The 15,500-nt window shown below is 41.1% G+C and overlaps 1 protein-coding gene across 5 annotated transcripts in view; it reads left to right on the forward strand.

Moving 5' to 3' along the window:
- LOC311045305 (solute carrier family 12 member 7-like) overlaps positions 1 to 15,077 on the forward strand; it is a 37,291-nt gene extending 22,214 nt beyond the window's left edge. For 2 of the 5 annotated variants that reach the window (XM_084057132.1, XM_084057131.1), the window contains exons 11-26: positions 226 to 324; positions 505 to 562; positions 2,465 to 2,639; positions 3,133 to 3,251; positions 3,794 to 3,892; positions 4,513 to 4,632; positions 4,774 to 4,878; positions 4,961 to 5,129; positions 5,514 to 5,709; positions 6,139 to 6,308; positions 6,451 to 6,582; positions 7,114 to 7,221; positions 10,266 to 10,435; positions 11,136 to 11,150; positions 12,165 to 12,298; positions 12,696 to 15,077. In XM_084057132.1, the coding sequence (XP_083913258.1) occupies positions 226 to 324; positions 505 to 562; positions 2,465 to 2,639; positions 3,133 to 3,251; positions 3,794 to 3,892; positions 4,513 to 4,632; positions 4,774 to 4,878; positions 4,961 to 5,129; positions 5,514 to 5,709; positions 6,139 to 6,308; positions 6,451 to 6,582; positions 7,114 to 7,221; positions 10,266 to 10,435; positions 11,136 to 11,150; positions 12,165 to 12,298; positions 12,696 to 12,787 (1,961 nt within the window). In that variant the 3' untranslated portion in view covers positions 12,788 to 15,077. Of the gene's footprint in view, positions 1 to 225; positions 325 to 504; positions 563 to 2,464; positions 2,640 to 3,132; positions 3,252 to 3,793; positions 3,893 to 4,512; positions 4,633 to 4,773; positions 4,879 to 4,960; positions 5,130 to 5,513; positions 5,710 to 6,138; positions 6,309 to 6,450; positions 6,583 to 7,113; positions 7,222 to 8,642; positions 8,934 to 10,265; positions 10,436 to 11,135; positions 11,151 to 12,164; positions 12,299 to 12,695 lie in introns of those variants that run through there. The other 3 variants (XM_084057130.1, XM_084057133.1, XM_084057134.1) reach the window with 3 other exon arrangements.
- The last annotated feature ends 423 nt before the right edge of the window (positions 15,078 to 15,500 follow it).

Genomic DNA, 15,500 nt, shown 5'->3' on the forward strand with positions numbered 1-15,500 from the left:
GCAGTTACCTATCCGAACTATTAGGAGCAGTGGGGAAGTGGCATTAATACAGCGCCTGGGAAGCAGTTAGGGGTTAACTCATTGGATACTTAGACTGGGCGTGCTGTGGGCGAACCGCTGACCTTCTGATTAACCAACGGCCTTTATACCCACTCACTCAGCTACTGCCGTCATTGACTTGTGATTTGTGTGTGTGTGTGTGCGTGCGTGCGTGTGTTTTTCTAGGTATAATGGCTGGTTCCAACAGGTCAGGTGATCTGAGAGATGCCCAGAGGTCTATTCCTATAGGGACTATAATGGCCATCGCCACCACCTCCTTCATCTGTATCCTCCGTGTGTGCACGTGTGTGTGTGTGTGTGTGTGTGTGTGTGTGCACGTGTGTGTGTGTGTGTGTGTGTGTGTGTGTGTGTGTGTGTGTGTGTGTGTGTGTGTGTGAGAGCCTCTGCGTAACACAGTGTATTGTATACAGTATATATTTCTTTCTTAACTGTATCTTCTTGTAGATATATCCTGTGTGGTGCTGTTCGGGGCTTGTATTGAAGGAGTGGTGTTAAGAGACAAGTAAGTGAGAGCTTTACACATTTTATAACCTCTGTGCTTTCACACTTTGGTCGAACGACCAAAACGACATTGATACTTTTTTCAGTTGAAAGTACATTGTTTTGTCGTACAACTGAAAGTCCCAAAAAACATTCTGCTGCTTGTTTAAGTCAGTGACAAATAAAACCTTCTCGATTCTTAATTATTGACACAACACAGTTGTTTGATGAAGTATGAATTTGCCTGTTAACCCTGTGAGAGCCGTTATTAAATGACATTCAGAGAAGAGGCCGCCATTTCAATGCATTCGGTCAATTACTCCTTTACACCAAATAGTCTGCATTTACAGTGACTTTATCCACAGCACTTTAATATTCACAGCACTTTAATATTCACCCATTCACTAACCTGCTCATCGGGAGAGGTTAGTGGTTCAGTGCCTTGCTCAAGGACACTTTGACACAAGAAGCCAGGAGAAGTTGGGTATCGAACCGGAACCCTCTGGTTCCTAGAAATCCGCTTTACCTCCTGAGCCACTGCTGCCCCCTCTTTATGTTTTCTATTGGTCCATGTGACGTGTTCCAGAGCGCTAAATCAAATGAGTTATAGTAAGTTGAGTTGCAGAAAATAATCTTGACATAGAAAATGGATTATTGTGTTCAGTAGTGATGAGGTCGACATCTTTGCACGACAGAGCATTGTGGTTCATTTGGCGTGAAAAGGCTGTTTCAGTTCTGAACATGCATCCGTGTTTTCTGCATTTCTGGGACAGAAGCTCTGTTGCCACATACCTTAGATGTTCAATGTCCTCGATCTGGTTTATGAGGATCTGAAATAGACAGGAAGCACAAAATAACCCATTATACTGCATTATGAGTCCAGCTGGAGTCATATTAAGCTTTTAGTTATAAAATATTGTGTTTGTACATAAATGTTACTGTCAGCGTGAGTTGAATTGGCACATGATAAAAGCAATTGTGAATGAGGTCTATCTCACAGTATGTGCATTGACGGTCATGTGGACATGATATGTCATGATATGTCGATACTCATACATTACTCTTATGTGTTTTGTATGCACGGTATGAAATGCAAGGTTGAGTTAGATGTTAGTTTATTGTGATTATTAGTGATTCTTCATTATAAAAGTGTACAATGTGCCTAAGTCTCAACCGTCTATCATGACGGGCATAGGTTAATTATTATTGTTGTTATGGTTAATGCTGCATATGGTTCCAGTGGTGAGCAGCTGCTATGGCGTCAATGGTCACATGGGTTTGGCTGTGGTGATATGTATGTCAATGAACAAAGTCAGACAGACAGACAGACAGGCAGGCAGGCAGGCAGGCAGGCAGGCTGGCAGGCAGGCAGGCAGGCAGGCTGGCAGGCAGGCAGGCAGGCAGGCAGGCAGGCAGGCAGGCAGGCAGGCAGGCAGACAGACAGACAGACAGACAGACAGACAGACAGACAGACAGACAGACAGACAGACAGACAGACAGACAGACAGACAGACAGACAGACAGACAGACAGACAGACAGAGACACACACCTCAGTACATCCCTGAGACTGTAATAAGATTAACATTGTATAACCAGACAAGCTGGGTTGGATTATCCCAGGTTATAGAGAGTTCACAACAATTATCATTTGATTGATTGCTTGACATTTTTATTGACAAAAATGTAGCTGTACATATCTATCAAAAGGATAAAACATAATCGTATCAAATTTGCTTTCACACACAAAATCATAACAGGATTTCTCTTTGTGAATAAAGGAATAAGGAATAAGAGCAGTCAGATAAATGTCAGCCAAATCGTCATAATGATGTTATTATATTTTCATTCTATTGCCTTTAGATGACTTATCATCTTATTGTGTGTGTGCGTGCGTCTGTGCGTGTGTGTCTGTGTGTGTTCCAGATTTGGTGACTCGGTAAAGAAGAACCTTGTGATTGGAACGTTAGCCTGGCCATCACCCTGGGTGATTGTGATTGGCTCATTCTTCTCCTGTTGTGGGGCGGGGCTTCAGAGCCTTACTGGTGCCCCCCGACTACTGCAGGCTATAGCGCGTGATGGCATTGTCCCGTTTCTACAGGTGTGTGTCTGTCTGTCTATGTGATGAGTGTGTATGTTATTAAGCAGGACAATTAAGAATAGATTCTTTATTTACCACCACCAGGTCTCATTAGGAAAACGTATTATTATTCATTCAACCTTTATTTATTTCGGGAATACATTGAGGGGAGTACCCTCATTTTCATTGATGTCGATATTACAACAGGCAGACACAATACAACAAAATATTAAATATTAAATATACAAGGCACAGGTAGGAACTGCTTGGTATGGAAGCTGGGAAGATGGAGGGTATGGGTGGTGTGTTCAGGGGTATGCAGAGCGTATGGGGGGTACAGTATGCAAGGGATGGTGGATTGGTAATGGTTGGGCTTTCAGGTAGGAAGGGATGGGAAGATGGGGGGGGGGGGGGGGTGCGGGCTGGAGGGGAAGGTTGGTATTGGCCTACAGTATGGGAGGGCTTTCATGCACAAGTTAAATCCCACTGTCCTTTCTCTCATTGTCTCTCTCAGGTGTTTGGACATGGGAAGGCCAACGGGGAGCCAACGTGGGCTCTGTTGCTGACTACTGGGATCTGTGAGATAGGAATCCTCATCGCTTCACTGGACGCTGTGGCGCCCATCCTTTCCATGTAAATGATTTATTCAAATGAAACTGAACCCATAATGATTCGCAATGCAACAAAGCCGTTGCAATATGGTGCAGAGAGAAATTGCCGGGGCAAGGCAAGGCAGTTTTATTTGTATAGCACATTTCAACAACAAGGCAATTCGATGTGCTTTACACAGAACATCAAGCAAAGGAAACACAATTATGACATATTATGCAATGGGTTGAATTGCACCATTGCAGGTCGGTGCAGTTTTGGAATACTGTTGCAAGTGGTTGCAAGTTGCAACTCGTTGCATCGGGAATCATTGGTGTGGACTAGCCTTACAATGAAAAGATGGAAGCTAACAGCTGCTATCACAGTACTGTTGATGGTTTAATTGTTTTTTCTTCCCTTGTCTATTAATCAATCTCGGCTATTGGTGATCGTGTGTGTGTGTGTGTGTGTGTGTGTGTGTGTGTGTGTGTGTGTGTGTGTGTGTGTGTGTGTGTGTGTGTGTGTGTGTGTGTGTGTGTGTGTGTGTGTGTGTGTGTGTGTGTGTGTGTGTGTGTGTGTGTTTTCAGGTTCTTCCTGATGTGCTATCTGTTTGTTAATCTGGCCTGTGCTATTCAGACGTTGCTGCGGACACCAAACTGGAGACCTCGCTTCAAGTTCTATCACTGGTAGGTTGAGCTTTGTAACATGTTCACTCTCTACACCAGGGGTAGGCAACCTTAGGCACGGGTGCCAACATTGGCACAGGGGAGGGTGATCACTGGCATAAGTGTGAGAGAGGGTATTTTTTTCTTTTTAAATGTCAATTAAATCAAGTCCCCTCGCATCTGTGTGCAAATTACATCCTGCACAGAATTCTACAGTCTAATCATCAGTACAATGTCCTGATGTTAAAGAAAATATTTCAAAAGAAGAAGAAAAGTCATGAATATGAGAATCAAAACCTGTTGGAAATATTTTATTTGGATGTGGCGTCATAATAAAATGTGATGTTGATATGGCACACTGACTATCAAGAAAATAAAAGCATGGCGCTTCATGTCAAAAACGTTGCCAACCCCTGCTCTACACTGTTACTCACAATAGATTTTAGTTTGATTTATACAAATAATGATAAGGCTTTAAGACCAACTAGCAGCATCCTTGTCCAAGTTTGTAATACTTACTAGTGTGAACATTTATGTTTCAATTTGTTTGTTGTAATAATATTTTAACTATGACAATCTGTCAGTCAAGTTATAGCCGTCCACAGTCAACCTGAAGCTTTTTGTGTGTGCTTTTTCCGTAGGACTTTGTCCTTCCTGGGCATGAGCCTGTGTCTCTCCCTCATGTTCATCTCTTCTTGGTACTACGCCTTGGTTGCCATGATGATAGCAAGCTGTATCTACAAGTATATTGAGTACAGAGGGTGAGTTTTGCTGGGCATTTAAGCCTAATTTATACTGTGTGAGCTGTAGATACTATTGGAGATGTGAGCCAGTGCTAGTAGATCAGAAGTCACATGTTGTCGAAAGATGGGTGAATTATGAACCTGCACCTTCTGTCTCAGGGCAGAGAAGGCGTGGGGGGATGGCATCAGAGGCCTGTCTCTCAACGCAGCACGCTATGCCCTTATACGCCTGGAGGAGGCCCAACCGCACACCAAGAACTGGAGGTCAGTTTGTGTGTGTGTGTGTGTAGTTGATTTATAGTTGATGAGAACATTATTATGATTTGTTTTCATTGTTGACCTCCAGGCCCCAGCTGTTGGTGCTGTGTAAGCTGGACTCAGATATGGGTGTGAAACATCCTCACCTCCTCTCCTTCACAACTCAGCTCAAAGCAGGGAAGGGACTGACCATAGTCTCCTCTGTCCTGGAGGGGACTTATATGACCAGAGGGAGCGACGCCAAGACGGGAGAACAGGTTAGTTTGATTGATTGATTGATTGATTGATTGGATACTTTATTAGGAGTTTGAAACACTACAGCAGTACAGTAAAACACTAGGATACAAAGGATAACACAAAATAAGTTATTGTTTTGTTTTCCTCCCCTCCACACCCCACTCCCTTCCTCACGTTTCCTCTTTCCTCCTCCACCCCCTGCTCCCTCTCCTTTCTCTTCTTTCCCTTTCTCTCGCCCCTTGCCTCCTGTCACCTTTGTCCCCTCTCCCCTTGCTCCCTTCCCTCAAAGCTGCCCAACTCTACCTCTTCTCCATCCTCCCTAAATGTCTTTCCCTTCTCTTCATTTTTTTCCTTCCTTCATCTTCTTCTCACCAGTCTTTTTTTGTTCTTCTGTTTCCTTCCAGAACCTGAAGGCGGCCATGGCTGCAGAGCGCACTAAAGGATTCTGCCATGTGGTGGTTTCATCCAACCTGCGAGATGGCTTCTCTCACCTCATCCAGTCAGCAGGCCTTGGAGGAATGAAGCACAACTCTGTGCTGATGGCATGGCCAGCAGGCTGGAGGCAGGCCCAGGACACCTACCCCTGGAAAAACTTTATAGGTTTGTTTCTTCTTTTTTTTTAATCTTTTTTTTTTTCAACATTAAAAACATTTCATTGCCCCATGCCTCCCCCCCAGCACAAATACAAGTTCAATCTTTGTCTTTTGTTCTATGAAATCATCATACCCTCAGTTATTTTCCATAAAATAATAATAATACATATATATACATAACAAAAAACAGCTACAATAGAAATAATGATAACTAATCTAATCTAATCTAATCTACAAAAACATATATTTACTTTGCTTTTTTCTTGTATTTTTCACTACAATGCCAGTGAAGGAAGAGGTTTAAATATTTGTTCAAATATGTGTTTTGATCTTTTTGAGGTGGTTGTGGCTGCCAGAAATCTATCCTAAGACCCTTCCTTTGATTTCCTTCATTGGAATCCTTTCTCCCTACATTCTCTGTTATTGCTACTTCCAGAGACAATAAGAGAGACCACATCGGCACAACAAGCGCTGCTTGTTGCTAAGAACATTGACCGTTTCCCTGCCAGCCAAGAGCGCCTGAGGGAGGGAACGATAGATGTGTGGTGGATTGTACAGGACGGAGGACTGCTCATGCTGCTGCCCTTCCTGCTCACACAACACAAGGTGTGTGTGTGTAATTTGGCCTGTAGTTTTTAGTCTGAACTGGAAAACAAACTACAAAATCAGCCTAGGATTTCATCCACTTTCTCTCTTTTGTCAACCCCCCCCCCCCCCCCCCACACACACACACACACACACACCCCAGACGTGGAGGAAGTGTAAGATGCGTATCTTCACCGTGGCGCAGATGAACGACAACTCCATCCAAATGAAGAAAGATCTCCAGATGTTCCTCTATCAGCTGCGTCTACCTGCAGAGGTGGAGGTGGTGGAGATGGTAAGGCTCTGTTCGTCCGCATGTGTGTCACGCTGTGTGTGTTTGTGTGTCAAAGACACTCATTCCCATAAACGTGACAATCATTCATCAAATTCATTCTCTACAACTTAATTTCACTCCCTTAACTATTTTCAACCTGGTGTCCCTATCTTGAGCCTATATCTTGGGTCATCATATTTTCCAAACATTTTCAAAAATGTTGAAAATAGCCAATCTGCAAGCCAATCTGTGAGCTTGTAGATTGGCTATTTATGTCATTCATCATACGCGAAGTATGTAGGGCTTAAGTGAATAATAAGAGTGCATGAATTAATTCATCAAATCATTCACCTGATAAATGAATGGCTGACTTTTTTGTGTTATCCTTTTAGCTCAAATGCCTGACTGTACCTCGTGCTGTTTACATTTCTGTCTAATAAAGTATTCAGGCATTTCTGTCTAATGAATTCTGTCTAATAAAGGCTGTGGTGCGATGGGGTATAAATTCAGCTTAAAAGCATGGTAATGTATTTCCGGTATGATCTCTTTCAGCATGACAGTGACATCTCAGCGTTCACCTATGAGAAGACTCTGGTCATGGAGCAGAGGTCTCAGATGCTCAAGCAGATGCAGCTGTCTCGTAATGAGAGGGAGAGAGAGGTAAACAGTATAACAATTAACATGTACACATCACACATGCAATCACGCACACAACTCATATACATATAAACGGCATGAAATTACTGACTACATTTTTTATATTAATCCTCACTTATAAAATAGTAGCTTTTCAAATATTCCATACAGATCATCAGGTAATTCTTAAACACTCATATTGTGAAATGGTCACCAGTCAACTATTTGCCTGTTTTTGAGTGGATTTGTACCCCCAGCCTCTGCGGTGTTGGGCAGGCACTTTACCACTGCGCCCGAACGCCTTATCTTTTGTACTTTTTTTAGATATTTAGCTTTTCATTGCCCAATCCCATTAGTTTCAATGGGGAAATGCAGTGGAGCCAGATGAAATCATACAAACTTTTATTAATGTTCATAAACTCGCTATGGCCAATTTCTTTAGACTTTCACACAAATCTCTTGAATGCTAAGATCTAATAACCAAGATGTGCAATGTATACTTTTTGGCAATTTCAACAGACTCATGTTCCTCCCACTAATTAAAGGCACCTGCCACTTTCCCCATGTGTAAAATTAGGTCGATCTCTTAAAGGTACAGTATAGTCAAAAGGTATTTTTACTAAGGTAGTTTTACTATAGAGTACCGAAGTCCCTACGTCACTTCCACTACCTCTTGGTCACGGTGTTATTGTTTGTTTTGGAATTCCCATAGGCAAATCTTCGATAGCGTCATATAAGGAACAACTGTGTTCCAAAAAGAAATAAGATTGGGAATTCCAATACAAAAAATAATGCTGTAACCCAGGGGGATAGCACCCTCTAGCGGCAGTGATGTCAGACTTCGGTGATCTATAGGAACCCCTGTTTTACCTTAGCAACATCCAATTTCACATTAGCAATGACCAATTTGACCTTAGCAACCACCAGTTTTACCCCAGCAACCGCCTATTAGACCTGTGCAACCACCTGTTTTACCCTAGCAACCAAATAATATACCTTAGTAACTGCCTATTGGTCCATAGCAATGACTGCTTTACCCTAGCAACGACTGCTTTACCGTAGCAACCACCTGTTTTACCCTAGCAACTGCCTATTGGACCTTACCAACCACTGTTTTATCTCAGCAACCACCTGTTTACCCTAAAAAACTACTTTTATAACACTACTTAACACTATCAACACCCTTAACACACTACTAATGCTTAACACTATGAACACTTGTAACACCCATAATAGACATTCCTAAACATTAATAATCAACACTCTTAACACTAACATCAACACTGTTAATGATTAACACTACCAACATTCTAACTACTGCATACTGGCTACCAACATAGCAAGTCCACACTGTTTCTTCAGGAACAGTATTTTCTGTTTTTTATTGACCTTTGAACTCTGCTCCCCACCTTGCTGCTTGAATTGTGGTTGGACATTGTGCTCAGATTCAAAGCATCACAGATGAATCGCGGAGCTCCATTAAGAGGAAGAGGTCATCAGACGTTGACATACCTACTCCCCCCAACACCCTGCAGGTCCCCAGGGTGTACGTACAGGAGGATGAGGTAGCCATGGCAACTAGACATCCCATAGTAGCTGACCATGATGCCATTGCTCCATCCTTACATCCATCCCTTCATTCTCACTCCTCATCATGGCTGCTAAGGATGATAGTTACTTATCATATCTATTGTTCTTTGAGCACAGACAGAGCCCTCTAATAATGGCTTTGTTGACCATAAACAAACAGTGGCCATTTTGCAGCAAAATGGCCACTGTGTGTGTTTCTCAACCGAAACGGACATTAGTTTAGAAGCCATTGGAGCATTAGAGGGCGAAGCCTGTGTGTTACAGAACTGGAAAGTGACAAGGTGATGGACACATGTGGTAGACAAGAGGACAGTGCCGTTGTGTGAAGCTGATCTGGGGAGTACAAAACACGCTCAGTCAGGCTGAATTCTAAGGTCCCTCAGTTGATGACACAGTCCTCTTCTTGTTAATCTGTCCAGCTTAGAGGACAAAAACTTTCCAGTTCTTGGCTCCTAGTTCAGAGTTCTTACCTCCATTTGTTGTCTTCCTTGTATCCATTGCTCCATTGTAGATGCTGACATGGTCTGACACACAGCAAATGAAAGCTGCTGCCAGAGGAAAACACTTAACTGACAAAATAACACTTATTTTGTCAGTTAAATTTGTGCTCATTGTGCATCTTAGTAGGGATACGATGGCTTTGGCAGCAGCTTGTATACTAAGAGAGGAATATTTGGTGATGGTAGAAGTACTAGTAGTAGTTGCATAAGTAGTATTAGCATTAAGCAGTCACTTGCTGCCTTCCATTCACAAAGCTAGCTCATATTATTTGTATTCTTTTGCTGGGCACCTTTACTCCTTTCTTAATTTGCTGTGTGCTTGTTGTTGTTTGGTTTTTCAAAGGTTAGCTCGGTATGGAAAGAGAGTTTTCTGTCCCAGTCTCCATAGCAACCATCCCTTCATATCACTCTTACTGCCTTTGTTTGTCCTAAAAGCATCCACGGGATTTGTTTTCCACCTTGCTTGTACTTTTCCATCATGACTATCTATGATCCCCAGTGAAGCTTTTGACCCTATTTGCCTGGGTTGCATTTTCCTGGTCACAGAAACAAATATTGTCGCTGTCGGTGAAAACCTTGTTTGCCCAAAACTGTTACTTTGCAGAAAATGGAAAAAAAGAACCTGTGTTCCAGTGGATCCAATGTAGCTATGATTTATGTACTCTTGATTTATGAGCTCTTGTTAATACATTTCATTGGTTACATTTTTGCTACTTTTGTGTGACACTGTATGTAGTATGACAAAGTAGGGAATTCATTTATGAAAAAACATAAAAAGTTGAAATATGGAGATACAAGGTTTCTGACCGACAGCAACGATATATAAATATAGCGCTTCCAGAGCCTCGAATAGAAACGGTTTGACCAGACTGGCCAGTGGGCACTAGCGTTGCTGTGGTCAGATGGACAGCGTTTCACAGATCGGTTGGCATACAGCTAGCAGTTCACAGATGACATGCCCACCCTGTGTTCCGATAGGCCCAGCTGATCCATGACCGAAACACTGCGTCCCACTCAGCGATGAACGACAAGGCCGCAGCCACTCCAGATCGTGTCCACATGACCTGGACCAAAGACAAACTGATTAGCGAACGGAACAGGCAGAGAGAGAGCAGCATGGTAGTTAAAGACATCTTCAGTATGAAACCGTAAGTACAAGTACTGTACACAGTAAAAGTGTTGATTTAATTCTCAAAGTTACAAATGGATAAATAAACAGATTTTACCGTGTAGCTAATAAACAGTGTGTAAAGAAGTATAGTATTGGATAGTAGTTTTAACAACACCAATAATAATACAACTTCAAATTTATTTAGCACAGAATTGTACTGTAATTTCTGCATCTTGCATCAACTTCATGAAAGCAAAATAGTCCTTTTCTAAATAATTTGTAAACTTTCAGAGTCACATTAAGACACATTTTGCTTTGTCCAGTACAACTTTCATAGGGCTACAGTGACCTCCCCTGGCGATTTTAAGAACTGTTGTGTAAAAATCATCTGCTGTCATTTCATTGTTGTGTTGGTGGTATAATTAATGTATCCCTAAATGTATTGTGTTCATCAGGTTGTGTGTGTGTTTTAGTTTTATACAATTGTCTACTACATTACATATAGCCGATAAAGAATATTAATGGGTCTGTGGAGCTGAAGAAAACCTTTTCAAGAAATCTGTTAAATTGACCCTGCCATCCCTTCATGAGCGACTTATTTAGTGTTTATCATAAACAGATACATTTTAAGTACTGGTGCGATACCAGTATACCACAGATGTGCTCATAATTGTCGTTGATGGGCCTAGTTGGAACATCAATGGTAAGACGTTTTGTGCTTTGTTCCCCCTGTCTAGAGAGTGGGAGAATCTGTAAGTCACATTTCCCTTAACTTTTGTTATTTTGCATGAGCATGTCCTCTATCTGTCTATTTGTTAAGCCCGATATATACTTCAGAGTACGATGGTGTCACATGCCAAAAATAGCCTATCTATTAGCTCACAACCTGTGACGCGTTGTGAACTTATTATAAATCAGCTATTTTCAGTATGCAACACCATCGTACAACGAAGATTACAATTTGGTATTAGTGTGCTCGTAGTCGTAGACGCATGCGTGCACGTGCACATGCATGTGTGTTTGTGTGCATCACATTTCCATCTCTCTCCTGCCTTCCTAGCGCATGCCATTGTAAAACCCTGTCATGAATGAAGTCTGCTTTATTGATTAGCCCCTACCTCTGCTTGCACATGACAGTTGAAGCTGTGTGTTTTCCAGATGATGATCAACCCTTTACACTGTAAAATCCCCAGTGTTAATCTAGAAGGGGGTGTACTGTAAGTGATATGTTTTTGTAAAAAACTAAAGTAACAGGGGTCTTGCTATCTCTCCAGCTCTTTAGTAAACAGAAAATATGTTTTCAGGTTGAGATAGCAATTTTATTCAATCAAGAGAGAAGACTACAAAGACAATCAGCTTCAAATTTATAGTGTTCCAGTTCCAGTTATCTGCTAATTCTTTTGTTTTTGTTTCATCACTTCCATTTTCATCTGACCTAAAATATATATTTTGTGTTCACTAAAGTACTGGTGAGACAGGGAGACCTCTTGTTACTGAACAAACACTCTATAGCAATGATTACTATCGGAATATGGAGCTATTAAGCACTTAATTTAACAAGATATATCACTTAAACCCCCTTTAACTCTGAGAATCTCGGAGTTAGAAAACACTGATTAAACCTCCAAGATCGTCAAGTTTTTTTCCATTTTCCCGTTCCTCCAGATTTCTTTCAGAGTGTCATGTCGATATTTATCCTCTTGCGTGTACAGTATGTAAACGGTTCAGTATTATTCACCGTTATGGATGCTGTTGGTTTCACATAGCAACCAGACCAATGTAAGGAGGATGCACACTGCGGTCAAGCTGAATGAAGTAATAGTCAACAAGTCCCAGACTGCACAGCTGGTCTTGCTCAACATGCCGGGACCACCAAAGAACAAGGGAGGGGACGAGAACTGTATCCTTATTCAATCAGTCAATCAATCAATCAATCAGTCACCCAAACCATCAGGCGATTGGTTGTCTGTTATGTGCTTGTGCCCCTTCAAGGTACACTTTTACACACACTCACTTTTTGACTGTATACATAACATAGATGTATGTATGCTACACATAAAAAACAATTGTGCACCCGTGGTTGTGCTACTGATGGAAAGAGCAATAATAGCAAGGTTTATTTACTGTGTCGCTGTCTGCTGTCAGTAATGGAGCCACACAAATAAACTCACCTGCTAGAACCATGACATGAGAAGTTGATTAAAATAGATATATTAGAACAAATGTAATGCATGTATACTGTATATCCATGTACTGAGTGTTTTGAGTGTTTTCTTTAACCAGAATGTCTCTCTCAGACATGGAGTTTCTGGAGGTTCTGATGGACGGCCTAGACCGGGTCCTATTGGTCCGCGGTGGTGGTCGAGAGGTCATTACCATCTACTCCTAGCATTCAAGGAGGCCTCCGATTGGCTTGGAGGGCCCTGAAAGAAATGGGATTGCACAGCGGGGCCCAGGAAGGCAGGGGATTGGATGGGGCATGGCGTGGAGTCGGGACAAGGGACGGGGCTGAGCCACAAAGAAAGAGTTCAGCTTTCACAATGTACAAAGAAGCAGGCAAAGGAGACTGCAGGTTGGAAGAACCTTGATGGTGTGGTGGTGATGGTTGGGAGTTGAGGCTGCTTGCTGCGCATCATGAGCTCAGTGCGCCACCTAGGGTTAGAGCAGACTCACTACACCCTCCCTCTGTATGTTTTCCACTTCTGTCACCCAGCCACCAATCTGGGAACCCATCGTGAAAAAAAAGGATTAAATACCCAGCCACATACACAGTAGGCCTAAGCAATGTGTCTGTAAGTCAGATACACCTCTGATAATGATCATAAACTGTGTTCATGTCAACACGACACGTACATAATATGTTTTCTATTGTTCTTAGCTAGGTGCTTGTCACGTTGTGGGAAGAGTTTCTCAGCTACCCTAAAAGAATCTCATTCTTTTTAAAACAAAACAAAGATTTAGCATTTTGTTTTAACGGGAATGCTAACATTGAAGCAGTATTTATTTTGTATTATGGAGACACCATAAAACAAAACGATGTTTTACCCCTTCATTAAAAGTTAAGTGCTCGGTGATGAAAAATAAGCCTACAAGACATGGAATGGAGGGATGATTAAAATCCCAGAATGCTGCTGTGGTTTAGCAGGGCAGGTGCCCCTGAGTTATATCAGTATCAAGATTTTAGTTAAGCAAAAATGGGCAAAGAACTATTTTGCTTAAAAGAAAAATTAATCATTGGATGTCGTGATTATTGTTTTATTGTTGTTTTATCATATTATCGTATGTGGACCACTGCAACACTCCCAGTTACTACTGATTACAAACAGAATACATGTGAGACTATATGAGTCATACATGACATTCAAGTTCTGTCACCAGTTGTTAACATGTCATGATGCGCACCATTCACAAATTACACCTTACACACGAAGCCACGTACACGCAAACAGAAGCTAACATTAATTTGCTGAACAAATAGTGAATTGCATCAGCTGTGACTGCACAAATTATTTATTTTTTAAACAAATATTATTATATGATAAATGTTTAACTTCTTTTGTAGGCATAGCTGAACTCATTCCATTGCAAACCAGTGCCTTGGCAAACAAGTTGAACATCACTGTGTAGAAATGTAAACTAAGATTAAAGCTGCATTCTGGTTGCATTTACACTGTATTTTCCCCACAATATATTTTTGTGAAATATTGTACATAAGTACTATTGAGTTTAAATGTTTAGAATTTCAATTAATATATAGATATTAATTACATGGGAAACCATGAAAACTGGCGGTTCAGGAGCCTATTAAAATAACTATGAAATACTGAAATTGATGTCAAACTACATTTGATATGCCTGTTTTATATTGCCATGTTGTAGACAATCAAGTTCAACCTTCATCTGTCTTATAAGCTTAAAGGATAGTTAAAGTTTTCAAATAGCCTAATCTGATTTATAATTATTTAAGTCTTAACACACTTCAGTATGGCAGGAACCCATCAAACACCTCAAAGTTCACATTTCCTAACGTCTTATCAGCATTAATAATACCTCTTATATTGTTAAGCGTGCTGCATGCTTTTTGTGAGTGTGTTTAGCTCCACTGACTTGAAGGGCCAAGTCCTATACTAAAAAACAAATGTTCTTTGATCCTGATGTCTCAAACCATTGCACATGTCTTGTACTACAGCATACTGTCTGTGTCCATGTATTTTTAACCCTGAAAATGAATGTCTCCTACTGTATATTTACAATATTTCCGTTCTGTGTAACTCTTTGCCTTACGATATACAGCAGCTTTTTTAAGCTGATTTAGATTTTGTGAGGCTAACACACTTCTAATGTTCAAGGCTAGTGCCTGCCTGAGATAGGCAGGTGTGGCTGAGCAAGGCGCTATTGCTCAATTTAATCCATTCTCAAAAATAATCGAGAATCGAGAACTTTATAAAATAATCGATTAATTAATCAATTGTTTCACCATGTCTTACTGTAGGTGAAACTTTTTATTTATTTATTTAAAAACTAACAAAGAAAATAGACACTGTGATGCATTGTGAGCTTGTAGATCTGCTATTTTCAGTATTGTTGTACGACACTATTGTGCCGACATAAGCTTAAGTGGTTAATTGATTCAACGATATATAAAATATATATATATATAAGCAAACGCTTCTTGATTATTTGATTCATCAAAAAAGTTATCCAGAAAATAATCACTAAGAAAATAATCAATCGTTGCAGCCCTACACAAGAGTTGCTTCTGGGCCTCTTCAAGAATACCCTGATCACGGGTGATCTTCCAGGTGATCAGATTGGGCCACTGAGGTGACCATTATTCATATCAGAATTTATCGTACCTAAATTATTCATATTCAATTACTGACTTATTTAAGGTTTTGAGGCCATCAGGCTCAAAGCCTTTCTTGGGATACTAGGCTTTCTTTATTACGGGGCCAGGCTTCCAGCATGGACCCGTTTTGTTATTGGCATTATTCCATTTCTTCTTCTTCTGCCACTTTTGGCAGTTCTGGCTGAACCGTGCATACGCTTTTTATGAAACTCGGCCATATGATAGATGGTCATGAAAAACTGTCAAAAAATAA

This window comes from Gymnoscopelus microlampas (assembly GCF_963454915.1).
Source record: "Gymnoscopelus microlampas genome assembly, chromosome: 5".
Taxonomy (NCBI): Eukaryota; Metazoa; Chordata; class Actinopteri; order Myctophiformes; family Myctophidae; genus Gymnoscopelus; species Gymnoscopelus microlampas.